General features: G+C 43.4%; 23 protein-coding genes across 23 annotated transcripts; 11 read left to right on the top strand and 12 right to left on the bottom strand.

Moving 5' to 3' along the window:
• Nucleotides 1-72: 72 nt before the first annotated feature.
• On the bottom strand, nt 73-2,580 carry OGAPHI_004283 (uncharacterized protein; the record flags this gene model as incomplete). Its single annotated transcript, XM_046205344.1, has 1 exon — nt 73-2,580. One exon carries the CDS (start codon nt 2,578-2,580, stop codon nt 73-75), a length of 2,508 nt encoding a protein of 835 aa, XP_046061298.1.
• A 253-nt stretch (nt 2,581-2,833) lies between these two features.
• Nucleotides 2,834-4,138, top strand: OGAPHI_004281 (uncharacterized protein; the record flags this gene model as incomplete). Its single annotated transcript, XM_046205342.1, has 1 exon — nt 2,834-4,138. The coding sequence occupies one exon, from the start codon at nt 2,834-2,836 to the stop codon at nt 4,136-4,138; it is 1,305 nt and encodes a 434-aa protein (XP_046061296.1).
• On the bottom strand, nt 3,337-3,735 carry OGAPHI_004282 (uncharacterized protein; the record flags this gene model as incomplete). Its single annotated transcript, XM_046205343.1, has 1 exon — nt 3,337-3,735. One exon carries the CDS (start codon nt 3,733-3,735, stop codon nt 3,337-3,339), a length of 399 nt encoding a protein of 132 aa, XP_046061297.1.
• Nucleotides 4,139-4,164: 26 nt separating the features above from the next.
• Nucleotides 4,165-5,289, bottom strand: OGAPHI_004280 (uncharacterized protein; the record flags this gene model as incomplete). The annotated part of the gene is made up of 1 exon (XM_046205341.1): nt 4,165-5,289. One exon carries the CDS (start codon nt 5,287-5,289, stop codon nt 4,165-4,167), a length of 1,125 nt encoding a protein of 374 aa, XP_046061295.1.
• A 271-nt stretch (nt 5,290-5,560) lies between these two features.
• On the bottom strand, nt 5,561-6,346 carry OGAPHI_004279 (uncharacterized protein; the record flags this gene model as incomplete). Its single annotated transcript, XM_046205340.1, has 1 exon — nt 5,561-6,346. One exon carries the CDS (start codon nt 6,344-6,346, stop codon nt 5,561-5,563), a length of 786 nt encoding a protein of 261 aa, XP_046061294.1.
• Nucleotides 6,347-7,573: 1,227 nt separating this feature from the next.
• OGAPHI_004278 (uncharacterized protein) lies at nt 7,574-9,115 on the bottom strand (the record flags this gene model as incomplete). The annotated part of the gene is made up of 1 exon (XM_046205339.1): nt 7,574-9,115. One exon carries the CDS (start codon nt 9,113-9,115, stop codon nt 7,574-7,576), a length of 1,542 nt encoding a protein of 513 aa, XP_046061293.1.
• Nucleotides 9,116-9,354: 239 nt separating this feature from the next.
• OGAPHI_004277 (uncharacterized protein) lies at nt 9,355-11,538 on the top strand (the record flags this gene model as incomplete). The annotated part of the gene is made up of 1 exon (XM_046205337.1): nt 9,355-11,538. The coding sequence occupies one exon, from the start codon at nt 9,355-9,357 to the stop codon at nt 11,536-11,538; it is 2,184 nt and encodes a 727-aa protein (XP_046061292.1).
• A 499-nt stretch (nt 11,539-12,037) lies between these two features.
• On the top strand, nt 12,038-12,748 carry OGAPHI_004276 (uncharacterized protein; the record flags this gene model as incomplete). The annotated part of the gene is made up of 1 exon (XM_046205336.1): nt 12,038-12,748. The coding sequence occupies one exon, from the start codon at nt 12,038-12,040 to the stop codon at nt 12,746-12,748; it is 711 nt and encodes a 236-aa protein (XP_046061291.1).
• Nucleotides 12,749-12,761: 13 nt separating this feature from the next.
• On the bottom strand, nt 12,762-13,187 carry OGAPHI_004275 (uncharacterized protein; the record flags this gene model as incomplete). The annotated part of the gene is made up of 1 exon (XM_046205335.1): nt 12,762-13,187. The coding sequence occupies one exon, from the start codon at nt 13,185-13,187 to the stop codon at nt 12,762-12,764; it is 426 nt and encodes a 141-aa protein (XP_046061290.1).
• Nucleotides 12,958-14,373, top strand: OGAPHI_004273 (uncharacterized protein; the record flags this gene model as incomplete). Its single annotated transcript, XM_046205333.1, has 3 exons — nt 12,958-12,995; nt 13,326-13,787; nt 14,073-14,373. 3 exons carry the CDS (start codon nt 12,958-12,960, stop codon nt 14,371-14,373), a joined length of 801 nt encoding a protein of 266 aa, XP_046061288.1.
• Nucleotides 13,336-13,746, bottom strand: OGAPHI_004274 (uncharacterized protein; the record flags this gene model as incomplete). The annotated part of the gene is made up of 1 exon (XM_046205334.1): nt 13,336-13,746. The coding sequence occupies one exon, from the start codon at nt 13,744-13,746 to the stop codon at nt 13,336-13,338; it is 411 nt and encodes a 136-aa protein (XP_046061289.1).
• Nucleotides 14,374-14,591: 218 nt separating the features above from the next.
• On the top strand, nt 14,592-15,523 carry OGAPHI_004272 (uncharacterized protein; the record flags this gene model as incomplete). Its single annotated transcript, XM_046205332.1, has 2 exons — nt 14,592-15,077; nt 15,209-15,523. The coding sequence occupies 2 exons, from the start codon at nt 14,592-14,594 to the stop codon at nt 15,521-15,523; spliced, it is 801 nt and encodes a 266-aa protein (XP_046061287.1).
• On the bottom strand, nt 15,142-16,368 carry OGAPHI_004271 (uncharacterized protein; the record flags this gene model as incomplete). The annotated part of the gene is made up of 1 exon (XM_046205331.1): nt 15,142-16,368. The coding sequence occupies one exon, from the start codon at nt 16,366-16,368 to the stop codon at nt 15,142-15,144; it is 1,227 nt and encodes a 408-aa protein (XP_046061286.1).
• On the top strand, nt 16,259-17,953 carry OGAPHI_004270 (uncharacterized protein; the record flags this gene model as incomplete). The annotated part of the gene is made up of 3 exons (XM_046205330.1): nt 16,259-16,404; nt 16,711-17,000; nt 17,637-17,953. The coding sequence occupies 3 exons, from the start codon at nt 16,259-16,261 to the stop codon at nt 17,951-17,953; spliced, it is 753 nt and encodes a 250-aa protein (XP_046061285.1).
• On the bottom strand, nt 16,635-18,155 carry OGAPHI_004269 (uncharacterized protein; the record flags this gene model as incomplete). The annotated part of the gene is made up of 1 exon (XM_046205329.1): nt 16,635-18,155. The coding sequence occupies one exon, from the start codon at nt 18,153-18,155 to the stop codon at nt 16,635-16,637; it is 1,521 nt and encodes a 506-aa protein (XP_046061284.1).
• Nucleotides 18,156-18,737: 582 nt separating this feature from the next.
• OGAPHI_004267 (uncharacterized protein) lies at nt 18,738-19,556 on the top strand (the record flags this gene model as incomplete). Its single annotated transcript, XM_046205326.1, has 1 exon — nt 18,738-19,556. One exon carries the CDS (start codon nt 18,738-18,740, stop codon nt 19,554-19,556), a length of 819 nt encoding a protein of 272 aa, XP_046061282.1.
• Nucleotides 18,863-19,354, bottom strand: OGAPHI_004268 (uncharacterized protein; the record flags this gene model as incomplete). The annotated part of the gene is made up of 1 exon (XM_046205328.1): nt 18,863-19,354. One exon carries the CDS (start codon nt 19,352-19,354, stop codon nt 18,863-18,865), a length of 492 nt encoding a protein of 163 aa, XP_046061283.1.
• A 52-nt stretch (nt 19,557-19,608) lies between the features above and the next one.
• On the top strand, nt 19,609-21,177 carry OGAPHI_004266 (uncharacterized protein; the record flags this gene model as incomplete). Its single annotated transcript, XM_046205325.1, has 1 exon — nt 19,609-21,177. The coding sequence occupies one exon, from the start codon at nt 19,609-19,611 to the stop codon at nt 21,175-21,177; it is 1,569 nt and encodes a 522-aa protein (XP_046061281.1).
• Nucleotides 21,178-21,196: 19 nt separating this feature from the next.
• On the bottom strand, nt 21,197-23,101 carry OGAPHI_004264 (uncharacterized protein; the record flags this gene model as incomplete). The annotated part of the gene is made up of 1 exon (XM_046205323.1): nt 21,197-23,101. One exon carries the CDS (start codon nt 23,099-23,101, stop codon nt 21,197-21,199), a length of 1,905 nt encoding a protein of 634 aa, XP_046061279.1.
• OGAPHI_004265 (uncharacterized protein) lies at nt 21,777-22,814 on the top strand (the record flags this gene model as incomplete). The annotated part of the gene is made up of 1 exon (XM_046205324.1): nt 21,777-22,814. One exon carries the CDS (start codon nt 21,777-21,779, stop codon nt 22,812-22,814), a length of 1,038 nt encoding a protein of 345 aa, XP_046061280.1.
• A 569-nt stretch (nt 23,102-23,670) lies between the features above and the next one.
• Nucleotides 23,671-24,452, bottom strand: OGAPHI_004262 (uncharacterized protein; the record flags this gene model as incomplete). The annotated part of the gene is made up of 2 exons (XM_046205321.1): nt 23,671-24,314; nt 24,428-24,452. The coding sequence occupies 2 exons, from the start codon at nt 24,450-24,452 to the stop codon at nt 23,671-23,673; spliced, it is 669 nt and encodes a 222-aa protein (XP_046061277.1).
• On the top strand, nt 23,677-24,423 carry OGAPHI_004263 (uncharacterized protein; the record flags this gene model as incomplete). Its single annotated transcript, XM_046205322.1, has 1 exon — nt 23,677-24,423. The coding sequence occupies one exon, from the start codon at nt 23,677-23,679 to the stop codon at nt 24,421-24,423; it is 747 nt and encodes a 248-aa protein (XP_046061278.1).
• A 654-nt stretch (nt 24,453-25,106) lies between the features above and the next one.
• Nucleotides 25,107-25,553, top strand: OGAPHI_004261 (uncharacterized protein; the record flags this gene model as incomplete). Its single annotated transcript, XM_046205320.1, has 1 exon — nt 25,107-25,553. The coding sequence occupies one exon, from the start codon at nt 25,107-25,109 to the stop codon at nt 25,551-25,553; it is 447 nt and encodes a 148-aa protein (XP_046061276.1).
• Nucleotides 25,554-25,722: the final 169 nt, after the last annotated feature.

Raw genomic sequence — 25,722 nt, 5'->3', positions numbered from 1 at the left:
CGGATTCTTTCTACTTCTTCGGAATTATGACAAGCACCATGGGGTTAGTTTACAAATCAGCTCATAATGTAGCTAAATGTTGCCGTCGAACGCCCTGGTATTGGCGTCGACCATTTCTGCACCAAAGAGGACCTCCATCAGCTCGGTATCCAAAATCGAGTTCAATGCCTCGTTCACATTAGGCGTAGCTGACCGTGAGCTCTCTGTCGGTCCCTCTAACGGTGAGTCGCTGTAAACTGGTAGCTCAAAGTTTCCAGACTGATCTCCAAGATTTGTCGATGAGTTTGAACGAGAGTTAGGGAAGTCAAAGATCGAAGAGTAAGACATATTCGAGTTCCGCTCCATCGCCGCTGGGTACGTGCCTGACTCCAAATTCTTGGTGTTCCCCTCTGTAGGTTTGACCAGCCGGCGTCTCTTTGGCTTTGATTTTTCGTTGACTTTGAACTTTCTGTAATATCCGGGAATTATACCTCCGTTGACACTTGTGCTACCACTTTCGTTTCGATCTTCGATCTTGCGCACGTTACTTGAACGAGCACCAAACTCTTTGACCAGAACCTGAATAATTCCAAGGTCTTCCAGCAACGTCTCTATGATATCACTCATTCTTCTCATTGTTCCGTCAATCTGGTGCAAATTGTTCAGGATAAGATTTCTGATTAGATTGATGGCTTTCATAAGATTCGGAAAGTTGATGTCATGTTCCTTATCAAGGTATTCCAGGTCCAGTGCGCTTTTGCTTTTCTGTCCCTTCGAACTCTTGAATAAAATGTATGTCAAAGTGAGAACCATAATTGCGTTGTATGAATAGAAGACGTCGTAGTATAATGTTCCATTGAAAAATCCGTTGGAGTCGGTGTACGTGAGGATCTCGGCTGTTTTGATTGATGACTTGATTCCATTCACTAGAAGAGACTGAATGGGATCGTCTCTCCTGATAACAGACGTTTGCGTGCTGACAATGTGCATGAAAACAGGGAGAGTCAAGTTGATAAAGTAGTAATGGAATTGGATGTGAAGCTTTGGTTTGTATCTTCTGACCGGCAAGGACTTGTAATCTTTCCAAGACTCGGGGAGGCTTTCCCAGAACTTGTCAAGATTCTTTTGGAAAAGCAGAAGTTTCTCTATACTGACGAGCGACAGGGGTTCTCTTGTTGACTTTCTCTTATTATCCAGGATCTGGAAAATGATCTTGGTCAAACGGGAACTCTGCACATAGTAAATCTTAAACAGATCGTTATCAACCTCTGCCATCGTTGGCAACTCAACGTCGACTTCCTCCCAAGGAATTGCACTAGCTCGTCCGAAAGAACAGCAAAGGGTGGTCTCACTCTTGGTCAAAGACCACATCACACGCTTCATTTCATCGGCTTTCTCGTCATTAAACTTGTCAACAATGAACTTTCTATGAAGTCCCAAACTCTTCGATTGGATGGCTGCCATTTGCATCAAACAATAGCCACTCTCCCTGACTTTAATACTGGATAGGTAGACAGACAGCAAGATCAAAAGGCGAATACCATCAAGAGTAGGGGTCAGCACAATATCAGACAATGAAAGCTTGATAATGTCGATATAACGTCCTATGAGGTCGTCGTCTAGTTCGGAGTTTATTGGAAGGTCTTGCGGATTGGTGTACAGCTGGAAACGTCTTCCAAGAATCCAAACCATGTAAATACAGCAGATTTCTGCGCTTCCAATCTTCATTGGTGTTGGTTCGTCGTCCTTATTGTTTGTCTTCTTGATCTCTTCCCAAAAGAGGTTATATTTCTCGTCAAATTTGAATTCGTTGAAAATGAAATAGTATGGGTGCACTTTCTCGAAGAATACGCTCTTGTACATGTCAGCTTCTATTCTATTAAGAAGATTGATCAACGGGAATCTGTTGATGTTGATGGCATCCAGGTTGTACAGATGAGTTGGGTATTGATACACGGGTTCGTTTTCTGAGGTGATGGTTTGAACAGAGCTGTCTCGAATGTCCTGAGTTGATGTTGGAGGTTTCACACTGAAAGACCGTTTAATGATGATATCGCAAAGTCCATTCAAAAGCGAAGCCGTACCAAAGTTTCCAATAAAATGGGTGTGTCCAAAGCGATCCATGATAAGCCTGTCACGATCGTAGGCTGCGGACTTGACCTTAATGTTCGGAGGCAGTTTGGGCAGCCCTGATTTCGTCGTCACCAGGACACTTTCTTCCTCTTCGTCCTTGATGTCGGTCTGTTTCTGATCTGCGTTGTTTGCGGGAACCTCGGTTTCTTCGCTTGACTCTCTCTTTGACTCGCTCGTTTCGTTTGTTGCTTCGTTTTCTTCGTTTTCTTCCTCTAATGCGTGCTGCTTCAAATCTTGAATGTTTTGGATCTCCTCTTCATTGGAGTTCTCTGATGGCATCTCGAACTTGAACGCCTTGCCGAGATTCATCAGCTCTTCAATGTTGTAAACGTCTTTATCGGGAAAAAGGCCCGATACCAAAGCAAGCAAGCATTTGTAGTGCAACGTGATATTCTCGATGGGACCAAAGAAACGCTTTTTCCGTGGAATAGTTGTAGTACAGGACACACCGGCCTTACTGCATTGCATGCAAGGAGTGATATTGTCGTACTTTAGATCATTATTCTGTAAGCGTCTGCATTTTGTCTTGCGCAATTTACATCGATCACAAGAAAAAGGAGCTCTTTTCCTGCTCTCGGGAGCAACAATCCGTCTCTTAGACTGCAATCGAGATCCATTTCCTGAAGGCATTTTATTTCCTCGCGAGTTCAAAATGCTTCGATGCTAGTAACCGAAATCCTCAATAAAAAGCTATATTTTTTTTAGAATTATTTATTCATCTATGACTAAAGCCTCAGTTTCATCCTCGGTAGTGAATACTGTGAACACCATCATTGGTTCGGGTATGTTGGTTCTCCCCTATGCTTTCAAGACCGATTCGGTTCTTTGGGGAATCCTAATCCTGATATTCGCAGCAGTGACGAACATTTTGGGATTATTTCTACTGGCAGTGTCATCTAAATACCTCAGAGAGGGCAATGCAAATTTCTTCACTGTCTCGTTGATCACCGATCCTAGCCTGAGTGTCATTTTCGACTTTGCCATTGCGCTTCAGTGCTTCGGTGTCAACATATCCTACGTCGTTCTGACCGGAGATCTGTTACCGTTGATATTTCCGATATCTGGATATTCGGACTCGCAAGCACGGACATTTTACATCCTTTTGTCAGCGTTTATCACCGTTCCGCTCTGTTTCTTGAAAAGACTGGATAGTCTCAAATATGCGTCGGTGGTGTCCTTGGTTGCAATTGCTTATTTGGTGATCTTAGTTTACGCAAACTTTGGCTATGCTCTAGCCACAGGTTTTGAAAACGTTCCAATTGATAAACAAGGTACAATTTCATGGTGGAAGCCAGAAGGGTTCAAGCAGGTCTTCAAGACTTTCGCCATCATCGTGCTGGCCTTCACCTGTCCCAACGAGTTTTCCATCATCTCTGAGCTCGATAACCCGACTCTTTCGAGAATCCTGAAAATCATCGCAATTTCTCTATCAGTTACCACCGCACTGTTTGTCACTGTTGGTCTGTCCGGATACTTCACCTTTGGTAGTTCGCTTACCGGAAACATTATTCTGATGTACCAAGAAACATGGTACACCAAGCTGGGAATGGCTCTCTTGGCACTTATGGTGTTGCTATCATTCCCTCTGATGTTCCATCCAGCTCGTATTTCATTCCACAACATTTCGCATTGGATAGAAACGACCTACATCCGTTCCGAGGAAAGTACTCCACTGATTGAATCTGAAGCCGCTGCAATCCCTCTTTCTCAGTCGAGATTCGTCAAGTTGACCATCATCATGCTGATTGTGGCATATTTTGCTGCACTCAAACTCAAATCTTTCGAGCTGGTGCTCTCCATTGTGGGTTCGACCGGTGGAGTTCTTATATCGTTCGTGCTTCCAGGGTTCTATGGTTACAAGCTTATCAACAATGCAGAGAAACGCGGATTTTTGGAAATCTATTCACCAGAGGACAGTGGACACTGGGTCTTCCGCAATGAGACTTTGAAGAAGCTCTCTCTTGCATTGGTGTTTTGGGGAATTGCAGTCATGTTCATTTCCCTATATTCAACATTATTCGAATGACTTACATTTTTTTATCTATAAGGTAGCTAATCCGAGTCATCGCTTCTCACATCATCTGCGCTGGCGCCAGAAAGAACACTGTATGCAACTTTAGCAATAAGACACATCCAGAAGATTATAATGACCTGCAATCCTGCTAGTAATGACAAAAACACCGTGATTGTAGAATCAGTGTAACAAATTTTAGGGTCCCCCAGTTGAGACAGTTCTTCGCAGCTGCCATGCATGTTGTGGGCATTCTTGTACGCGTGGTAGAGGATGTAGTTGTAAGCAATGTGTCTCAAGCCAACCCAGTTGACAAGGAAGACGGCAAACATTCCATCACAGAGTCGTTGATATCCACAGTATTTGAGGACTTTGGCTGAGGAAAGCAGCACATCACCGATATCCATGAGCAAAAACACCACATGACCAATTTTGGTGAAGTAGTAGGCATAGGAGCCCACACACAAAAGAGATGTGACGATATGGTGAGAAAACATGTGGAAATGATCTTTTCTTTTGGCCTCGATGTGTAAGACGATCATTTGCTGGAACCAACAAGCTGTCTGTATAAGGTAGTAGGCCTTGAAAGCGGCAGACATTTTGTCGTTTGGCCAGTTGTCGTAAAACTTGTCACAGTTGAAAAAGTAGTCTGATTTCCAGTAGAGGTAGAAGCCGAAGGACCACGAGACAGAAAAGTAGATTATGGACCAGTTCTGTTCCTTGAATCTCTGGATGGCTTTAACACTGTACATCTCGAACGAGTGTGCAATAGGCTTCAGGAGATACAGCATCAAAAAACTTCTAACGAACAGAAGATTTATGACACTGAATACCACCAAATACGAATCTTCGATACCCATATCATATTTGTTTGTGTCTGGGTATCTGTATTGGAGTGTGTAGAACTTTGTGAACGATGGATAGAAGTAGGAGAGTGCAAAGATTGCAAAATCAATAAATAAAGCTAACCGTATCTGGATCCGGTCCGCCTCTTCAACTTTTCGCAGTTGAGCAGCATCTTTTGCAAGATCTTGCTTCGATTCGTTCTCTGTGCTTTCTGAAACAACTTTGTCAAAGTTCTTTTTCGATGTGGTCCGAGTTTTCAACGTGGACTGTTCAAAGTTACAGATTGATGACGACGTACTTGGGGGGGAGTCGACAGTCATCTTGACGAGTTATGCAAAAGCGATTGAATAGTCTGGAAAAAAGTGAGATTTGTGACAAATTTCTGATCCCAAAGCAGACAAAATGCGCTGTTCAATCTTGGTTCTTGGTGCGCTGTTGATTATTCCAGTTTTTTTCAAGATCAGTTTTTTTTACATAATCGAACACCTACCTCGTAAACCGCATAATTTTTTTTCCCCTTGATGAAGCTGCAATACTTAAAAAAAAATGTTGTGTTACAGCGCCACAGACGTGGCGCATGAATTTGAAAGTTCATCTATTCATGTTGAGTAGCATATGGTGCAGTCCGTTTCTAATCGTCATTTCGTCGTAAGAGTTCCATATCTCGTAGAGAGTGAGAATTTCCTGCACTGTTTCTATCACCTCGCTGAGATCGATGTTGGAGCTGGCGAGGAATTTAACAAAGTTGTCCATGCGAGGGTCCGGCAGCTTTGCAGAGTTAGCGATAGTTTTTCGGACATCGATTCCCAGTACTAGCGTGATGTATAGGGTCCCGATAGCAATGATGTGGGGCGGGAACAGAAGATGAAGATCTGTGATGTAACTGTCGTTAATGATTGACCAACAGGTTTGCAACTCTTCGGGCGATATGTCGAGCTTTGTAGACGGATCGCCGTCTTTCAGCACGTTCACCACATCCAAAATCGAATTGTATGGATGGTGGACCACCATGTAGCAGTCCAATTCCTCGATCAAGTAGAACTCAAATTCGGCGAGCTTGGTGAGATCGTTCGGCACGAACTCTGGCCAGCAATTTCGGGCCTCTGACAAAATGGTTCGGATATGTTGCGGACTCTCTTCCATTTTGCAGGAGATATAGATACAAGTTGTTACCAATAAATAAATGTTCACTTCTCGGATGGATACTTTTGCAAAGAACCGCGTCAAGTACACCTCGGCTGTGGATAGAATGACTTGACGCAAGTTGAGTTTCCGTCCCAATTTGACGATAAGTTGGTGCAGGTATATCCTCATGTTTGTGTCATATTTGAGATTTGAATCATCTCGCAGTAGCTGTGCCTCAATTTGAGACACCATTAGTCGCGCTTCCTTCAGCTGTGTTCGCGTGAACTGCCATTTATTTCGCTGCGAAGAGGTCCAGTAGTTGGCAGACATGTGGATTTGGATAATCCTTTTATCCAGGCTGTGTATACTTTAATGCGAAAATCTAAATGTCGTAGAACGACAGGGAGGTTTGTTGTGAATAGATATTTTGAGTGTTTGAGAAGATGAAACAACAAACTAAACAAGCAGAAGCAACTCTCAAGTCACTAAAGTTGATTTGGCACTAACAGGGCTTAGTAAATATACTTTTCAATCAAGTCAGTAATTTCTGCCCAGAGCTACCAATTTCACTTTAAAAGCATTATTAAATACCGTTTAATATAAACATTAGTAGATGTTTGATTACCAATTGTTGACGATCTACTCGCTAAACCAGAAACAACAGCAAAACATACCTAATTCCCTTTTATGCTGATTGGAATTTGTCCTAATTTGGATTTCAGGTTTTCACAGTCCAGGTGCTCCCCTCCGGTGCTTCCTTCAGAAAATTTTTCTATTTTTTTATTTTCACGTCCATGGAAAAAGAATCATCTTTCGAGGCTTTCAAACGGAGCGTAAGCTCATGATGCCTTGGGGAAAGTCTCCGGCAGTAGATCACAGGCGGAAACGCCGGTAGGTTCTATAATCTACCAATGTCAGGTGGTTGAACTACGAAGTTGGTTTTTACTCTGAATGGCCATCCAATACGATTGCCTCTTGCCTTTGTTCGTATTGATTGACTTGACCGAGTATTTATCGGACCAGTTTGGTACTCGACTGTCTGACATTCGATTCAAGGACCTTATGGTCCTTTGATTGGGAGGCTTCTCCCGTTATTCTGCACTGGATAACTATCTAAACCATAGTTATGATGATTGTTAGTCTATTGACTAATAACCCAATGGAGCTCACTTTTATCCATGGACGTCTCTTCCTAGTTTGTTCAGTTCCAAAGCGTATTTTGGGGCGTGATATGCATTGTCAAAGATGCCAAACTATAATAAGTTGTTAAATTGTATTGGTTCAGGAAAACCAGTATAAATTAACTAGTTCTTCATATGATGAGATTTGTTTAATAGAGTCAAGCTCGGAGTTCAAAGAACGTGGACGATAAATTAAGCACCGAAAGGATTTCTGAGAAGAACTATATGTATATAGTAAAAAATACATCGCGTATTGAATTAAATATTAATATACATCACGGTAAACGAAGCTCGCTGTTCATATGCTCCAGTGATCAGTCAGCGAGCTGTCGTCTGGGTCGTGGCTCACGAGCTCAAGGAAATATAGCAGAAGGACACCAAAAATGTTGATCCAATTCCAAAACTGCCACGAATGCACCGAGCTGTTTGGTTCGGGAGCATGTGGCTCAAAGAAACCGAACTGAGGAATCAGCCAGTTCCATATGTGGTTTTGGGTATCTAGTTCATCAATGTACTGAATCATCAAGTTGGTATAAACAGCAATGATGATGCATGGCGAGTACAGATAAATAAGACGACTGGAAGCAGACTTTTTCTGGCCCTTAGATGTGGACTTGGCGATCTTCACCGGTGTTGGTGAGGATGGAGTTGATAATGGCGAGCTCTTCTGCACGGGTTGAAGGATAGGTATGATTTTGGTTGCGGCGAAAAAAACAGAGATTCTGTATGCGAGCTGGATCAGAATCGAAAAGGTGAGATTGCTGATCGATATTTTCAAAAAATCCCACAGGGATTCAAAAGACTTGGGGAAGTTTTCAGTAATGAACTTCAAAATAACATCCACAATGAATTCCTTCAGCTTCAAATAAACCAATAAAAACTTGTCTCTAGTGGAAGACTTGGCCAAAAACTCAAAGTGCAAAAAGTCTAGCAAGTCCTTTCCCGTTTTGAAGTTTTTGAACGTGGTTTGAATCGAAGTGAGGAACTCTTTATTGAGGGAATTTGCTTGGTAGTCCAAGTTTTTGAACTCTGTCATAATGAATTTGAGTAATGAATTGAAGTTCATCTCAGAGAGCTCTGGGAACAGTTCATAACAACACTTGACAATGTAGGCAACCATTAACGAGCATTCTAAAGGCGATGCCTTTCCCGTGTATATTCCAAAAATTGTGATCAAGATAGTGCAGGTGAAAGCAGATCCCAAAAGAGAAGCTGACACCAATCCAACTCGTTGAAGGTCAATTGGTGACACATAGATCTTGACAAAGAAGAACAAGCATGCGGATAGTATGCAAGCACTCGTGATCAGATTGACTATCGACCAAGAATCCGACTTGTGCTTGATGAGATATTGCGACATTTGTCCGATAGCTTGAATGGACAAAAGAGAGCAAAAGCCTTCGAGAATTGTAAAGAGTGGTGTCGAGTTTAAGAGGAATAGCTTCCATGCTTTGATGATAAATTTCCAGCCCGCGCCGTTGACAAGAGTTCCAGCCTCTGACGATGTGAAAACAGTTAGGAAAATAGATAAAAGACTGGGGAGCAATAAATGTTGCATGTAGTATAGGAATGATGAAATGATGCGATGATATTTGAGGACTCTCAAAGTTGCAAGCGAAAAGTAGATGAATAAAATGGTAATCGAATAGCTCAAGCCACAGTCTATACCACCAATCTCAAAACTCAAGGGGATTGTCAAGACAATATAAAATAGGTAGATTGATGCCAAAATGATTCGTACTGCCTGTAGAAGCGCGTCATGAAGACTTATTTGTCGCGATCCGTTCTGTATCGTGGAGTTTGTCCGACTTCCAAGGGGAGTATGGACGGGGGAAGACATTTGAAAAGTGGCCCAGGACTTATTAACAAGACGAGTTCGTGTTTGAAATAGCGATATATGCCGATTAAGTAGCAGTCAGCAATGGTTGAGAATTGGAAAACACTTTGAATCGGGTGAAATTGGTTAACCGGTTAAGCTTAATTTCTTGTTTCAAAAAATTTTTAGAAAAAAAATTCCAAGAAGGGAAATATTGGATGATAACCCAGTGATCAGGAAAATTGATTCCAAACAGATCGAATATGGGCCACAGTTTGCAGAATCACCAAGAGAAGCCTCGAAAGGACAAATCTCGGCTCAAGAGAGGCAGAAAGGAACTTCGAGATGTTCGAAAGAGAAGATACGAGCAGACAAATGACGAGGAAGAACTCGAAGACCAGCAAAAGCAGGATTCCGAGGAGGAAGAAGACGAACTTGTCGAGGAGCCAGCGGAGATTGGCGCTTATAATGCTCTTGTGACTTTGTTGAAAAGCGACCATCCTGAACCGGTCAAGAAAAAGATCAAGAAGAAGGTAGCAGAGGAAGCCAAACAGCCTGAGGTTGACGAAGAATTACCAGAAGAAGTTGGCGATGACGAGGATGAGGAAGAATTGGATCAACAGGAAGCGGAACAAGATAATGAAGATGTGCATAACAAGTTCGATGCTTTTAATAGACATTTCAACGACGAGGACTTGATAGAGGAGCTGGTTGACAAGCATCAAAAAGAGAAGTCCAGAACGAAGTTGGCCAACAAAAAGCAATTTGGTAATGTTACCCAACTGAATTACTCATTCAGAGAAGCTTCAGAACAATCTCCGAAAGGTTTTGCAAAGAAACTCAAATACCACAACGTCAAACAAAAGATCCAAACAGAGCTTTTGAACAAAGAGCCAAACGAAGTGGGACAAGCGCTGATCGACTCGCTGTTGACCTACCAGAATGTCAACTGTCAACTCCATGGAATGGTGGATGATATAAAATCGAAATACCAAGACTACTATCTACTGCATTGTCTTAATCATATTTACAAGACTAGAGATAGAGTTCTGAATAACAACGAAAAGAGAGTTCAAGCACAAAAGCAGATAGAAGAAGGAGTAATGAACCCGGAGGACGAGCCAGAATTTAGAGATCAAGGATACACTCGGCCTAAAGTGCTGATATTGCTTCCAACCAGAAATTTTGCATGGGAAGTAGTCAATAAGCTAATTGATCTTTCCTCTCCGGACTCTGTTGAGTATAAATCGAGATTCAAAGATCAGTACTACGATGACTTTGACGTCAATGACTTGAACCCAAAGAAGCCCGCGGAGTTCAAAGAGTTTTTCAAGGGAAATTCGAACGATTACTTCTGCATGGGAATCAAGTTCACCAGAAAAACCATGAAGCTATTCTCCAAGTATGATCAATCAGACGTGATTATTGCTTCTCCACTTGGACTGAAAATGACTTTGGAGAAGACTGAGGCGTCCTTTTTGAGTTCTATCGAGATTACTATTCTGGATAAGGCAGAAGGGCTGTTGATGCAGAATTGGGACCATGTGAGTGAAATCTTATCTCAGCATCTGAATGCCCCACCAAAGAATTTTGATAATCTCAAAGTGGATTTCAGTCGTATCAGAATGTGGGCTATCAATGACCACTACAAGTACGTTGCGCAAATGATTGGATTCTCGAAGTACAATTTCCCAGAGTTGAATAACGTCACTTTGAGCAATCCCAAGATATCTGCCAATTTGCAAAGTGGAACTGCAGTTTTCAAGTCAGTCTGCAACGACGCCGACAGCGAGCTGACGCACTTGAAGCATCAGTTGACTAGAACAGGAATACTGAATAACAATACGAGACTCAAACAGATCTTCATGAGATTCGATGCCGATTCTCTGGTCACTGAGCCAGAAAAGAGATTCACATTCTTCAAGAATGTGCTACTTCCCCAAATCCAACATAAATTGTCATACGATGAGGGAACGCTGATATATTTCCCGTCATATATCGATTATCTTCGTGTGAAGAACTACTTGGAGAACGATACCAGCGTTTCAGCGGTCGCTATTGACGAGTACTCGTCACAGGCATCCCTTACTCGGAGCCGTGCGATGTTTGCAAAAGGCCATAGTTCTGCCAAGATCTTGCTATACACAGAAAGATTGCATTTTTATAAACGGTACGATATTCGGGGCGTGCGCAATGTGATGTTTTATGGCATTCCTTCAGATCCAAGTTTCTACTCGGAGGTCTTGAAATTCATCGTGGACAACAAAATTAGAGCCGACATGGCTAACAGAAAGTCGGACGAATCCAGCGACCTGATCGACCTCAACTTGTGCATGGTCAGAGTGCTGTTTAGCAAGCTCGATATGATGAAACTGGAGAAGATTGTGGGATTGAAGAATGCTAAAGCGTTATCTTTGGGAGATAGCGAGATGAACGAGTTCCACTGATCAATATCATCAGATTAATTGATTCAGAGCAATCACAATGCAGCAGATAGAAATATAAGGACTTAGTCTCTCACCGACTCTGGCGCATTTCCAAAACACGCCAAACACTCCTGTCTTGTTTTTATCCAAAATAGCTGGCCACGAGGAGTGGATGTATGTGGCCGTGCAGATCAGAAGCAAAAGTACCTGCAAAAGGGATGTGAAGTTAAATAGAGCAGACTTAATGTTAGAGAGGTACAACGTACTTCAAGGACTCACCATTGAGATCGCGTAGAATAATAAAATCAATCAAGCAAAGTGTTCGAAAAAAAGGTGTTGGAGAGAAAAGCCATCGCACCCGTGCACCACCTCGACCGAATATAATTGCAATTAAATTTGACAATTGGACTTTACATTCTTCCATTACTTGGTAGGATGGACACCACAAGTGGATCAGAAGCCAATATCGATTACTTACTTTGACCACTAGAAACAGCTAGAACTGTACAGAGAATCGAAAATGGACGAAGAAGGCGACATTTTCGACTTTGAACAGGCAAACAATGAAGAGATTCTAATAGATGAACAGGGTCTAGACAAAGAGTCGATGCCCCCGATTTTTCTCGGACATAACAATGCTACCGAATTGACAGAAGAAGAAGAATACGACAAGTTTGTTCCTACGGATCCGGCTATCGTGAAACAATTTCAAACATCGGCCCATAGAAACATCTACACCCCGCCAGAGAACTTTGCGCTTGTATGTGGATCGATTTACAGGTCCTCGTTCCCTCGAATTGAGAATTTTGAGTTTATGTTAAAGTTGAAGCTCAAATCGGTGCTATGTCTAATTCCTGAAGAATATCCACCGGAGAATGTCGAGTTTCTCAAGCAGAATAATATAAAGTGTTTCCAAGTCGGATTGAGTGGGAATAAGGAACCGTTCGTCAAGATCAAGCCTGAATTGGTGAATGAGGCACTCAAAATAATCACGAATCCGGAGCATCACCCAATCCTGGTCCATTGCAACCGGGGAAAACACAGAACAGGGTGTATAATTGGGTGCATCCGGAAACTACAAAAATGGTCTTTGAGTATGATTTTTGACGAGTACAGAAGATTTGCGTATCCAAAAGAACGACCGTTGGACCAACAATTTATCGAAATGTTCGACGACTCGCATATTCAGCAATACGCACAAGACCAAAACTGGCTTCCGTTAGAATGGTAAGCCAGACATCTATTTAGAGGAATCCGAAGAAACGACCACCATAAACAACGCTATTCAGGCCCGCTCCTGCTAGCAGAAACTTAGGGTACAGTTTCCAACTCCATATGGCTCGACGGGAGTTGGCTAGACAATACAGAACACTCCATGCACTAATCAGCCCCGAACCGTTGACCGGGTCGTTGTCGTAGCACATAAATCCACCAAGTCCAATGAACGAGCTGAAAAGTAAAGTGTGGATACCATTTGGGTAGGGAGAAACAGGTTTCGAGGGTTTGAAAATGGTTGGTAAGATTCTTGAAGTTTGAGCTCTGGAAGCAGCTGCTAACTGGACCTCGATCGGTGGCTTGATAGCATTGGTAGCTAGCAGTGCAGTGCTGAATGCCCAGGCTGGCACTGGGGAATTCGATAGCTCGTGAAATTGAGACTTTGTGGTGGACATTTGCAATTTCAGGTAACTTTTTTTAGAAAGCAATGATACTTCAAGGCCTGGAATTAAATCGGGCTTGCAATAGGAGAGAAAAAACTCCAAATTACGTAAACAATAATTAAGTCGATAGATTTCTAATATACACTGTAGTACCCAAAACTTACGATCTCTCACCTCTCAATCTTCTAGCGAGCTGGATGTCCTTCTTCTGGATAGTAACTCTCTTGGCGTGGATAGCGCACAAGTTAGTGTCCTCGAACAAGGAGACGAGGTAAGCCTCGACAGACTCCTGCAAAGCACCGATAGCGGAAGACTGGAATCTCAAGTCGGTCTTGAAGTCTTGAGCGATTTCTCTGACCAATCTTTGGAAAGGAAGCTTTCTGATCAAGAGCTCAGTAGACTTTTGGAATCTTCTGATTTCTCTCAAAGCAACAGTACCTGGCTTATATCTGTGAGGCTTCTTGACACCACCAGTAGCTGGGGCGGATTTTCTGGCAGCCTTAGAAGCAAGTTGCTTTCTTGGGGCCTTACCACCAGTAGACTTTCTTGCAGTTTGCTTGGTTCTAGCCATTTTAGAATAGTATGTGTAGAAGGTACAATATGTGAGGGTAGGTACCCTTTATATAACCAGACTGAATGTTTACAATTTTTGTGCCCTGGAGCGAGACACGTACGTAAATTTACGCGTACCATGGAGTAAAAAATGGCATTGGACTGGTAAGGAAAAAATAAGGACCAGTGTTTACGCAAGTATGGTGCGTAAAAATTGTCACTCAACACGAATTGATGCGCAACAGGGAGCGTGTCAAAGTAAACACAAACAAATATTATAAATACAGCAGAGCGTCCCAAACAATCCGGAGAATATATCACATAATTATACAAAATGTCCGGTAGAGGAAAAGGTGGAAAAGGTCTAGGAAAGGGCGGTGCCAAGAGACACAGAAAGATCCTTAGAGATAACATCCAAGGTATCACTAAGCCAGCTATTAGAAGACTCGCCAGAAGAGGTGGTGTCAAGAGAATTTCCGCTTTGATTTACGAAGAAGTGAGAGCTGTCCTCAAATCGTTCTTGGAGAATGTTATCAGAGATGCTGTTACTTACACTGAGCACGCTAAGAGAAAGACCGTCACTTCTTTGGACGTTGTCTACGCTTTGAAGAGACAAGGAAGAACCTTGTATGGTTTCGGTGGTTAAAAAAACTCTTGGAGTCTTTTTTACTTTTGTATTCTAGTGTTGGTAGCAATATATTTAGTTAAGTACTAACGATTTTTAAACAGGAAGCTTTTTCCTTTGGAAACAATTGTAACAGAATATTTTGTTGTAGCTGAATATAAATTCCACCCATAATAAATTCTTGTAGTTCTTGTTCTCACTTTGTTGCAATGGTCTCTATAACATTGTACTTGCTGGCAATGTGTGCTTTGTCTAATGCGCTTCCCATAGTTTCTATCTTTAACTATACACAGGTTTTATATCCAGTGCAACTATTTATTAGAACCGATAACTCGTCTTTGTCTCAGCTCCATTTGAACTCGATCAATGAAGGACCAGGCCTGGATTACCTATTTCTGGTGGACACTGAGGACTCTAACCTTCGACTGACATACAATACGTCTTCGAAGATAATCTCGTCTGATGCTACCAATCAAAAACTCATGGTGTTGACACCATATGTCACTCTTACAGAAGGCCAGTCGATTGACAAAGTGGAGCTGTATGAGACTGTGAGGCTTCACGACTCAGCAAAGGGAATCACTTACATCCAAGGTAGAGTTGTTCTGAACAGTTTCTCTGGTGGAAGATTTTACGCTTGCAAGTCGGCAAACGATCCAAACAACTACTCGCAGTCATTAAACGAGTTAATGTACTACACTGGGACCCCAGCTGCCAACTGCCAGGTAGTGTATCTCTACGCGAACTTGATAGAGCATTAAAATGAACAAGAAGCTAAATAAATAATAGTCACGTGACCAACAGTTTTTGCAGATTGTTTGCAACCGCATCAATGAATTCCTCGGTGGTGACGTAGGAGGACCGAGCAGTCTCGCCTCTGGCTAGTGCAAGGTCCTTTGTCATGATGCCGCCTTTCACAGTTTCGATAGTGGCCTTTTCTAATGTATTGGCAAAGTCGGTAACTTCTGGCGTTCCATCCAGCTCTCCTCTTTTACTGAGACCTCTAGTCCAAGCAAAAATAGAGGCAATCGAGTTTGTAGAAGTTTCCTTTCCTTGCTGGTGCTGTCTGAAGTGTCTGGTGACTGTTCCATGGGCTGCCTCAGATTCAAAAGACTTACCATCTGCAGAAACCAGAACTGAGGTCATCAGACCCAAAGAGCCAAACCCTTGAGCCACAATGTCGGACTCAACGTCTCCATCGTAGTTCTTCATAGCAATGATGAAACCTCCTTTGGATTTAACCATCTGTGCAACCATATCATCGATGAGCCGGTGTTCGTACCAGATTCCTAACTTCTCAAACTTATCCTTGTAGTCGGCCTCGTAAATTCTCTGGAATGTGTCTTTGAAGAGCCCATCGTATTGCTTCAAAATTGTATTTTTGGTAGACATGTAAAGCGGGAGCTTGCGGTCGATTGCCAACTGGAATGAGGCAACTGCAAATCCTTTGATAGACTCTTCCGTATTATACATGGCCAAGGCACAGCCTTTACCTTCGTAATTGTACACCGGAACCTCGATGGTCGGGGAGCCATCCTTCGGAGTGAACACGATCTTCAGCTCACCGCCACATTCTGGAGTGACGATGTTCTCACACTTGTACTGGTCTCCAAAAGCATGTCTTCCAATAATGATTGCTTTATCCCAATGAGGAATAATACGAGGAATATTGTCAATAATAATTGGCTCTCTAAAAACAGTTCCACCAAGAACGTTTCTAATGGTACCGTTAGGCGACAGCCACATCTTCTTCAGACCAAACTCCTCAACACGAGCCTCGTCCGGCGTGATCGTGGCACATTTGACGGCTACCCCGTATTTTTGCGTTGCCAAGGCCGATTCCATGGTCACGTGATCAGAAGTTGAATCTCTATACTCGATACCAAGATCATAATATTTGAGATCAATGTCCAAGAAGGGGAGAATCAACTGCTTCTTGATAAGATCCCAGATGATTCTGGTCATTTCGTCACCATCCATCTCCACAACGGGAGTCTTTACTTTGATTTTGGTCATTGCTATGTGCTTTCAAAGTTCCCTTGTTGCTCATCGGTATTTATATAACCGTACCCCAAGCGGAGTCCTTCATCTCACTTGAATGTTCCCCTCTCGGAGACATTCGGGGACGAGGTCCTGAGCCAATCACAAAATCGCAATTACCTCACTCTGCACCCCGTACTACTACTACTCCCGAAAATATACATCCTTTTCTCCGGGGTATCAAGAAAATATTAGTGATTAAAGGATAATTCACACTTGATATCTAAAAGTACATACTGTTCCTAGTTTCCTCCAAGTAATCGCTCATCAATATTGAAATGCTCTTCTTTTGGTGGAGCATTCGAATAATATTGTGAGGTCGGATATTGGTAAGAAGATTGCGCCTGTGACCCTTGTTGCTGGGTCGGGTAGTGTTGAACAGAAGCTGCGCCTTGCTGAGGAGCATAGTGCTGAGGGTACGAAGGGAAATGCTGAGGCTGATCTTTCAAGGCCTGCACTGCAGCAACTGCAGCAGCAGCTTGCTGCTCCACTTCTTTTTTGTTGTCTGGATCAATTGTTGGGTATCCTTGAGCCCAGGAGAGATTCTCGTGAGATCCGCCTCCGTGAGCATGAGAAGGTTGCAGGAGCGGCTGTTGACCCGAGTGGAAGTGCTGATCCACAGAAAGATCTTCATCGGCCACTTTTCTGCTCTTAATCTCCGAATTCGTAGGCACCATTCCCTTCTTTTTCAAAATTCTGATCTCATTGTAGATATCTTCTCTTTTGATCACAATATCGCTGAAGATTGCCGTAAGTTTTTGATGGATAACAGAAGGCTTGTCACCAGTAGAATATAGATCCTTGATTGTGGAGTTCACTCTGTTGGACCGCTTTCTCAACATTGGGAAGTCCTCCAAAGGATTCAATTTCGCATGGTTGTGTTTATTCTCTGTTATCTTGAGAGTCCAGTAGTTTTTCTTTTTAGAAAAGTTGGCCACCATCGCAAATGGACATCTTATCTTTTTTGTTCCAATCTTTTTTGATTCATATTGCCGTTGCAATTCGCTGGCTTCGCTGAATCTTTGGCTAGCTTGGTGTTTCTTACTTCTCTTCTCTCTGTAAGAGCCTCCCAACTCGCATGTGAAATAAATAGCCTTGTTGTTCGAGTGGGCGATAGCGATTCCGAATTCGTTCTTTTTACCAAACTCTTTCACAAACTCCTTCAAAACATTCACGTTATCGAAAACTTGTTCTTCCATCATCGGAGTCACCAAGTAGTCACTTGGGTCCCCACCGTCTGTGAGGCTTTCTGAGGAATGAATGTGACGATCTGGGACTTGTGAGTAATCTCCCGACACGGGGATTGGCTGTCCGGGAACTTGCGGGATGTGATATTGTTGCGATTGAGACACCTGAGGAGGAGGAGGCAGATGGTATTGCTGGGCCTGTGATTGGTGAGCCTGTTGGTAGTCGAATTGGTGTTGTCCGCGTGGCTGACCGTAATACTGTTGGGCCTGTTGTTGATGTTGTGCAACAGCAGCTTGAGCAGCCTGCGCAACAATGGTTTCGTTCACAAGTCTTTGGGCCTCAGAGTCTGTCTCCTGCTTCAAAGGTGTTTTGACCCCCTGAGAAGATTGCGGCTGGGCATAGCTAGGGATCTGTAAACTAGACAGGTCCGTATTGTATTTAGGAAGGAGATTGGAGTCTGCCGACTGAGAGTCAAATTGAGAACCGGTCAACTGGTTCAGGTCATGGGCCTGACTCATGAGCTCTTCATCGATCAGCGTGTTATCAACTTTTTGTCTTTTGTTTCTATGAGACATAGCGAAGGTCGTGCTTGGTCGTGTTTGGTCGTGTTTCGAAGATAAAGGAAGTGTTCAATTACAAAAAACAAGTGCAAATAATTCAAAAATAAAAGCGCAATAGGGGGAAATTTTTGCCAACAGACCAATTGGAGGCGAAAAACAGCTATTGGCACAAATCTACCTGGCAGTACCAAGAACAACCGTTTGAGTAATTTTTTTTTTATCATCTGTAATCGTTCTATTGTACCACAGTTGGTGCAGAGATGCTTTTAAAATACCGAAATCAGGTTCCCAATCTTCCATATATCCCTTTTTTGCCGTTGGAATGACAACCGTCCTTGAGTGCAACGTATGATGTCGACATTTTATCACCAATATGTGAAGCCCAACATTGGACTTGTGTTTTCCTTACTGGGAACACTTTTCAACGCTTTCATGGTTTTCTTCTGCAAGCTTTTGCTCCTCGATAAGAACTTTTCTCCACCGATTCATCCATTACATATCCTGGTGATCCGAACATTCATCACATATGTTTGTTGCACCATTCTGCTCTGGAATCATCCTGATTTTCCACTTGGACCGAAGGGCTACCGCAAGTACATGGTGATGCGAGGAGTCGGTGGTTTCTTCGGGGTGGCAGGCCAATATTTCGCTCTGATGTACCTTACAGTCTCCGACACTGTGGTTATCACATTTCTGGGCCCCACGATAAGCTCGTGGATGGCTTATCTTTTCTTGAAAGAAAGGTATACTCGATTGGAGGCAGTTTGTGGTATGGTTGCGCTATTAGGTGTGGTGCTTGTTGCCAAGCCCACGTTCATATTTGGCGACCCGAACCATGCTTCCAGCACTCCTAAAAGCTCCTCAGGGGGCAATAGATCTCTAGAATCTCTGTCTCCGGGACTTCGACTTTTGGGCACGTGTGAGGCGCTCGTCTCATGTTTCGGAACGGGACTATCAACATGTGCAATGAGAGTAATTGGCTTTAATGCACATCCTGTCATCACTGTTTCCTTCTTTTCGCTAGTGACGTTCATCTTTTCTCTCACAGGAGTAATTGTGTTGCGGCTACCATTGCAGATGCCGCACACCCTGATGCAGTGGGGACTATTAACGACCGTTGGGATTGCCGGGTTTGTGATGCAATACCTTTCCACCATGGGCCTACAACGTGAGAAGGCATCTAGGGCAATGACCATGTCGTATACCCAGCTCATCTACACCACCATTTTAGAATACCTGATTTTCCACCATTTGCCAAGTTTTCTTTCTCTCTTGGGATCGGCCATCATTATGGGTTCCGTGTTGGTTGTTATCGTCTACAAAACGGAAGAAGAGCCGGTACCTGAGATAGACGACACAGAGTTGACAATCTACGAAGACTCGCATTCACTAATTTCATCGGATTCTGATAAATAGCTGAAGTAAGCAGAAAATATATTTGACCAGGAATATCTCGAATGGTTTATCAATGAACGAGAATTACACGATCAGGCGCATACGTCGCGTGTTGCGGAAGTGGCCCGCCGAAAAGCTACCACAGCTCACGATTTCTGGAGCATACACTTGCCAAGCACCGTACTTTTCTCGGTCATTGCTTTGGAAGACTGTTGCGTTTCAAGTCACAGGACACTGTGCAGATCTTGGACTCAGCAGGTTGAAGGATTATAGAAAAGACTACGAGATTTTGAGAAGCGAATTTCCTGTTCCATGGAACGAGCTGGACGAGGATCATGAGTTCTATCAAAAACTCACCATTGAAGGTGATTTGAGTGATAGTTTTGGCAAAAAGATGAAAATCTCTAGGATACGTGTTGAACACGATCCATTGAGCGGACCGAAAAAACACAAAGCGACAGACATACAGACATTAGAGAGCCTAGTAGCCGACGTAAACAGGCTATTTCCTCAAAAGCAGGAATATTTCATCGAGAGTATTTCCAACAGACAACAATTGATTGAGATTCTATTCATATGGTGGAAATTGAACGGAGGCCACTATTCACAAGGACTTCACGAGCTGGCAGGGATCATTTTTATTGCTGTTCAGACAGAATCCATCAATGCCGACAAGCTGGTCGACCCTGACCCAGAAGCCAAACAGGTAGCAACATTGATGGACTCCAAGTATTTGACACATGATGTGTTCAATATTTTCAACAAGCTTTCGAGCACATTGATCACTCTATACTACGACGAGACCTCGCTACTTCAAGAAAGTATCAAATTTGATCTAAAGCTTCGTCTGATTGATAAGTATCAATATCACCTGTTGAAGAATAAGCTACGGATCGACTCCTCGATATGGCTCATTAGATACTTTCGTTTGCTTCTGATCAGAGAGATAGGTCTGGAGAATTCTTTTGAACTATGGGACAAATTGATCGCTTTCTCATACACTCAAAACTCAGACTCGATGGATCTTAGTTTGTTGCTACCATATTTGATTATTCTGCTCCTGTCGATAATCAAGAGCAGGCTGATCATCTCTGACTATGGGGAAGCATTGTTCTTGCTTTTACACTATCCTATTGACGACAAATACAAAAGACAGCCAATTTCATCGGCGATACTTGTCAACGACGATCTTAGCTCTCCAACAGAAGAACTTTCTTTCACATACATCGAGGAAAACCACCAAGCCAAGCATTCCAACTCATTTGAGCTAGAGCCGGACCAGTCCGAAGACTCTGATTTAGTTTCGTTGGATATTTCGCAGCTGGCAAACGATGCAATCGTTCTGTTTCAATTGTCAGACCAAGACCTGGGAGCACAGGGATCCAAGATAATTGAGAGATATTCTGGACTATCAAACGAAGAGGACAAGCAGGGAACTCTCACCGCAAACCCAGTTAAGAAACGTAGACCGTCAGCTTTTAGAGATCTGCTGACACGCTCGACATCATGGAACAAATCTAAGGGCTCCCAACTGAAGGAAACTAAAAAACCGCCAGCTCCGAAGAAAGATTTTGACAGAACAAGACTTGAATTGCGATTGGCAAGCAAAGTCTCACAAGCACTCAAAGCTGATAAGAAATAAGATATATCTGCATTCATGATTACACAGTAGAATTTTTCAACGTTTCGATCTGCTCTTTCAACATTCCCTCGTTCTTCTCGATCCAGTTAAGACTCTCCAGATGGTTGTTCAACAGTTTCAGAATATCTTCAAGAGAGGTCTTCTCTTCCAGGCTCTTGGAGCTCGTAGAAAGTAATGATCTGTTAAAGGAATCGCTCACCTCGTTCACTTCCGAAATTAATGAAGAGAAATTAGTTCCCAAAGAATCAAGCTTGTTCTCAAGACTCTCGGCAAGTCTGTACGAATTTTCTCTAATTTGATCATTGGTGAAAACTCTCTCGTTACCATTTGTTGTATTCACCTGCTGAACAGAAGCAAGTAACGACTCCGATTGTTTCTCGTAGCCATCTAGCAGTTTATCGAGCTCTTCTTGCTGTTTTTCGATATATGAAAGGGTCTGGTCAACTTTGGACTGCTTCTGATCACACGTCAATGAGTCAGCGTACAACTTCGAAATCTTCTCAGACGATGTCACCAAAACTTGGTCCCAGTGGTTGATTTTGTCGCTGTAGTTTTCGAAAATCTTGGTTGAAGAAGAAAGCTGGTTAGTCCATTTAGTTATGAGATCTTCAAGCGTCTTGTTCTTGATAGACATAGGTTGTGGCTTGATATCTTCGAGTTTCACCTGTGGTTTGTCAATTGTGCCAGAAGCAAATCCTCCTGCCTTAGGCTCCTCTTTTTTCTCAGCTGGTTTAGCATCCTCCTTCTTCTCAGAATCTTTCGAAACGTTCAGATTAAAACCTGTTGCTGCTGGCTTTGTCTCAGTCTTGGCTCCAGAGAAAGAAAACGAAGAAGGGGCAGCTGGAGTGGCAGCTGCTTTATCGTCTGGCTTGGTACCAAAGCTGAATCCTGTTGTTGCGGGCTTGGCTTCAGCTTTTGTTCCATTAGCAGCACCAGTACTGGCTGTTATACTAGATCCTCCAAAGGAGAAGCCTGAGGCTGGTTTCGATGCGTCAGGCTTAGAACCTCCAAGAGAGAAACTTGGCGCGGCCGCTGGTTTTGGCTCGTCCTTCTTCTCCCCAAATGAAAATGCCGGTTTTGAATCGTCTTTCTTTTGGCCAAAAGAGAGAGATGAAGTCGTGGATACAGCTGAAGATGAAGCTGGGGCTGGAGCATCTGTTTTATTACCGCTGGTTGCACCGAACGCAAAGGCTGGCTTGCTTGCCGCTGGCTGTGCGGATGAAGCTCCAAAAGAGAGCACAGGCTTCTCGGCTGGTTTATCAGCAGCAGGAGCGGCAGTTGCATCAGATCCTCCAAACAATGGTTTTGAACCAGACGTTGCAGAAGTAGATCCAAACAGAGGCTTGGATTCAGCTGGCTTGTCCGTTTTTGCACCAAAGCTAAATCCGCCTGCTGCAGGAGCGGTTGAAGATGCAGCTGGCTGGGATTGTGCCCCGCCAAAGAGACCTCCTGAGGTCTGTGGTTTAGCGTCAGACGTTTGCGAAGCCCCAAGATTGAAGCCTGCTGGTTTGGCGTCCGTTTTCTGTCCTCCAAACAGTGACGTACTATTTGATGTGTTGTTGGAGTTTCCAAAGAAGAAACCTGGTTTGGCGTCTGATTTAGCTGGGGTGGAAGCACCTCCAAACAGAGATGGCTGAGATTGACTAGGCTGAGCTGCTGGAGCAGCGGTGCTTGATCCGAAAAGTGAAGGTTTGCTTTCTGTATTTGAACTTGCTGCTCCAAATGGAGCAGCGTTGCTATTATTACCAGAGAAAGAAAACGCGGGCTTGCTTGCAGCCGTATCATTAGAGTTTCCACTTCCGAAATTGAACGTGGATGGTGCTGAAGCGTTTTGGTCTTGGGCAGGTTTTGATCCAAACTGGAACGTTTGATTGGCTTGGCCAGCCTGACCGTTCTGGCCGGCGTTGTTTGAGAAATTGAACATGAGCTTGTCTGTAATCGGCTCAAAGATCGATGTACTTTATGCAACGACTAATTGCGCAAAGAACGAGTGTTGGGCAGAGCTTATAATTTTAAAACAAATGTTTTCAGTTTTTAACTGGCGACTGGCGGTGTACGGGTGCGTTGGAGCACTGAATTTGAGGATGCCATGAGGGGTGTCAGATTCCGGATCGTTGGAGATTCCATTTAGTAAAAGATCCGATGGAGACACAAAACATAGACTGTACACTCACCACAGTCTGCGAGATTGAAGTTTAAGAAGTCCGCAATTGCGCGAGCATGTCAAACATCCACCAGACTTTACATTGTTCAATGAAACGTGACATGGCGCTGGTCGACCTGAAGGATGCCAATATGCCTTTCAACACTTCTCAGAAACCTCATGCACTGCTTTAGTCGGCTATTGGACAGTGTTAGAAAATGGTGGCTCCTTTAATCCTGCCACCATATCCCTGTAAAACCGGGATTTCCCGGAGTTGTAACCTCCAGTGTGATGACCAGATTTGATGGATATATAAATTACTGTGTTTCTTCACAATTACTTGAACAGAATCAAATATGCCAAAGCTTATTCTTGTTAGACACGGACAATCCGAATGGAACGAAAAGAACCTCTTCACTGGTTGGGTTGACGTTACTCTTTCTGCTGTCGGAGAGAAGGAAGCCGCAAGAGCTGGAGAGTTGCTCAAGGAGTCTGGATTGAAGCCAGACATCCTTTTCACATCTAAGTTGACCAGAGCCATCCAAACCGCCAACATTGCTTTGGACAAGGCTGGAAGATTGTTCATCCCTGTCGTGAGATCGTGGAGATTGAACGAGAGACACTACGGTGCTCTCCAAGGTAAGGACAAGGCTGCCACTTTGGCTCAGTACGGTCCAGAACAATTCCAGACCTGGAGAAGATCTTACGATGTCCCACCTCCACCAATTGAGGACTCCTCCGAGTTCTCGCAAGCCGGTGACGAGAGATATAAAGACGTTGACCCTAGCGTTTTGCCAAAGACCGAGTCTCTGGCTCTGGTCATCGACAGATTGCTTCCATACTGGCAAGACACCATTGCCAAGGAGCTGCTTGCTGGTAAGACTGTCATCATTGCTGCTCACGGTAACTCCCTGAGAGCTTTGGTCAAGCACTTGGACAACATCTCTGACGATGATATTGCCGGTTTGAACATCCCAACTGGTATTCCTTTGGTCTACGAGCTTGACGAACACCTCAAGCCAACCAAGCCTTCATACTACTTGGATCCTGAGGCTGCAGCTGCAGGTGCTGCTGCCGTTGCCGCTCAAGGCCAGAAGAAATGAATACATAGCTGACTAACGTGTAAAGACATCCGTACACCATAAAAATATAGGGAAGACCAAGGGTCTTCGAGGCCGTCGGCTGATTTTAGCGTGTAATATGCCGGAAAATACAAGGGTTAAAGTCTTCATAGTACAGGGTGGTAATGAGGTTTAATCAAACCTTCGCGATGGAGATAACTACGGGTTTATTGAGACTTTTATCAAGTTGCAACTTTTCAGGCTTCCTGATTCGCGTTCATCAATCAATTGGAGCAGTGGAAAGCATAGCATCCAATGAGAATTTGATTGGATTATATCGGAGTTGTGAAAAGACTCTATAGGTGGACACGGCAAGTAGTTTATCTACAAAAAAGCAGAACCCGCACGGGGATCGAGGGGATCGAATATCGGAGCAACTGACTCGATTCATCCGTCCATGAGCCTAGAACTAGAACCAAGAGTGACAAACCAACCTACCTAGCGAAGAAAGATTCTCTTAGTGTCTTGCTCGTCAAAGAAACTTTGCAGCGTAGCTCATTAGAAGAGTCTGGGGAAATTTCATGCTTACCTAATCAGGACGAGTTGCTGGCGTGGTTTTGAAAACTTTTGCACTGTATAATTTTTTGTCCAATAACCAAAGTGTTAATTTTAACTGTTGTTTAACAACGGAAATTTTTTAGAAAAACGATAGAACATTCAGTGAAATGATTTCCAACGTCATCAGAGGAGCATTGAGACAAAACAGCAGATTAGTCGCCAGAAATGTGAGTCTTGTCTCCAGAGCTAGCCCTATGAGACCACTCCAGATGGTGAGCATTAGAAACTACTCTGCTGGACACCACGAGGAGACTTTCGAAGAGTTCTCTATCAGATACGAGAAGGAGTTTGAGGAGGCTTACGATCTCTTTGAGGTCCAGAGAGTCTTGAACAATTGTTTCTCGTACGACTTGGTCCCATCCCCAGCTGTGATTGAAAAGGCTTTGAGAGCTTGCAGAAGAGTCAACGACTACGCCACTGCTGTGAGAGTCTTTGAAGGTCTGAAACACAAGGTTGAGAATAAAGAACAATACGAGGCTTACCTCGACGAGCTTAAGGATGTTAGAGAAGAGTTGGGAATTGACTTGAAGGAGGAGCTTTTCAAGGAAAATTAAACGATGAAGAACACCAAGTACGCGTGAGGGGGAGAAACAACAGGTCTTTTAGAATACAAGGAAGACGAAGTTTACAATAACTAATATACTAAGCATAGTTCTTGGATTATTGTAAGGATTAGGACTGCATGCGATTAGATGGACACTTTGTCGACTTTATTTATATAAG

The sequence above is a fragment of the Ogataea philodendri genome (genome assembly GCF_020536065.1).
Source record: "Ogataea philodendri strain CBS6075 chromosome Unknown scaffold2, whole genome shotgun sequence".
Classification (NCBI taxonomy): domain Eukaryota; kingdom Fungi; phylum Ascomycota; class Pichiomycetes; order Pichiales; family Pichiaceae; genus Ogataea; species Ogataea philodendri.
This window is presented reverse-complemented; position numbering and strand designations above follow the sequence as displayed.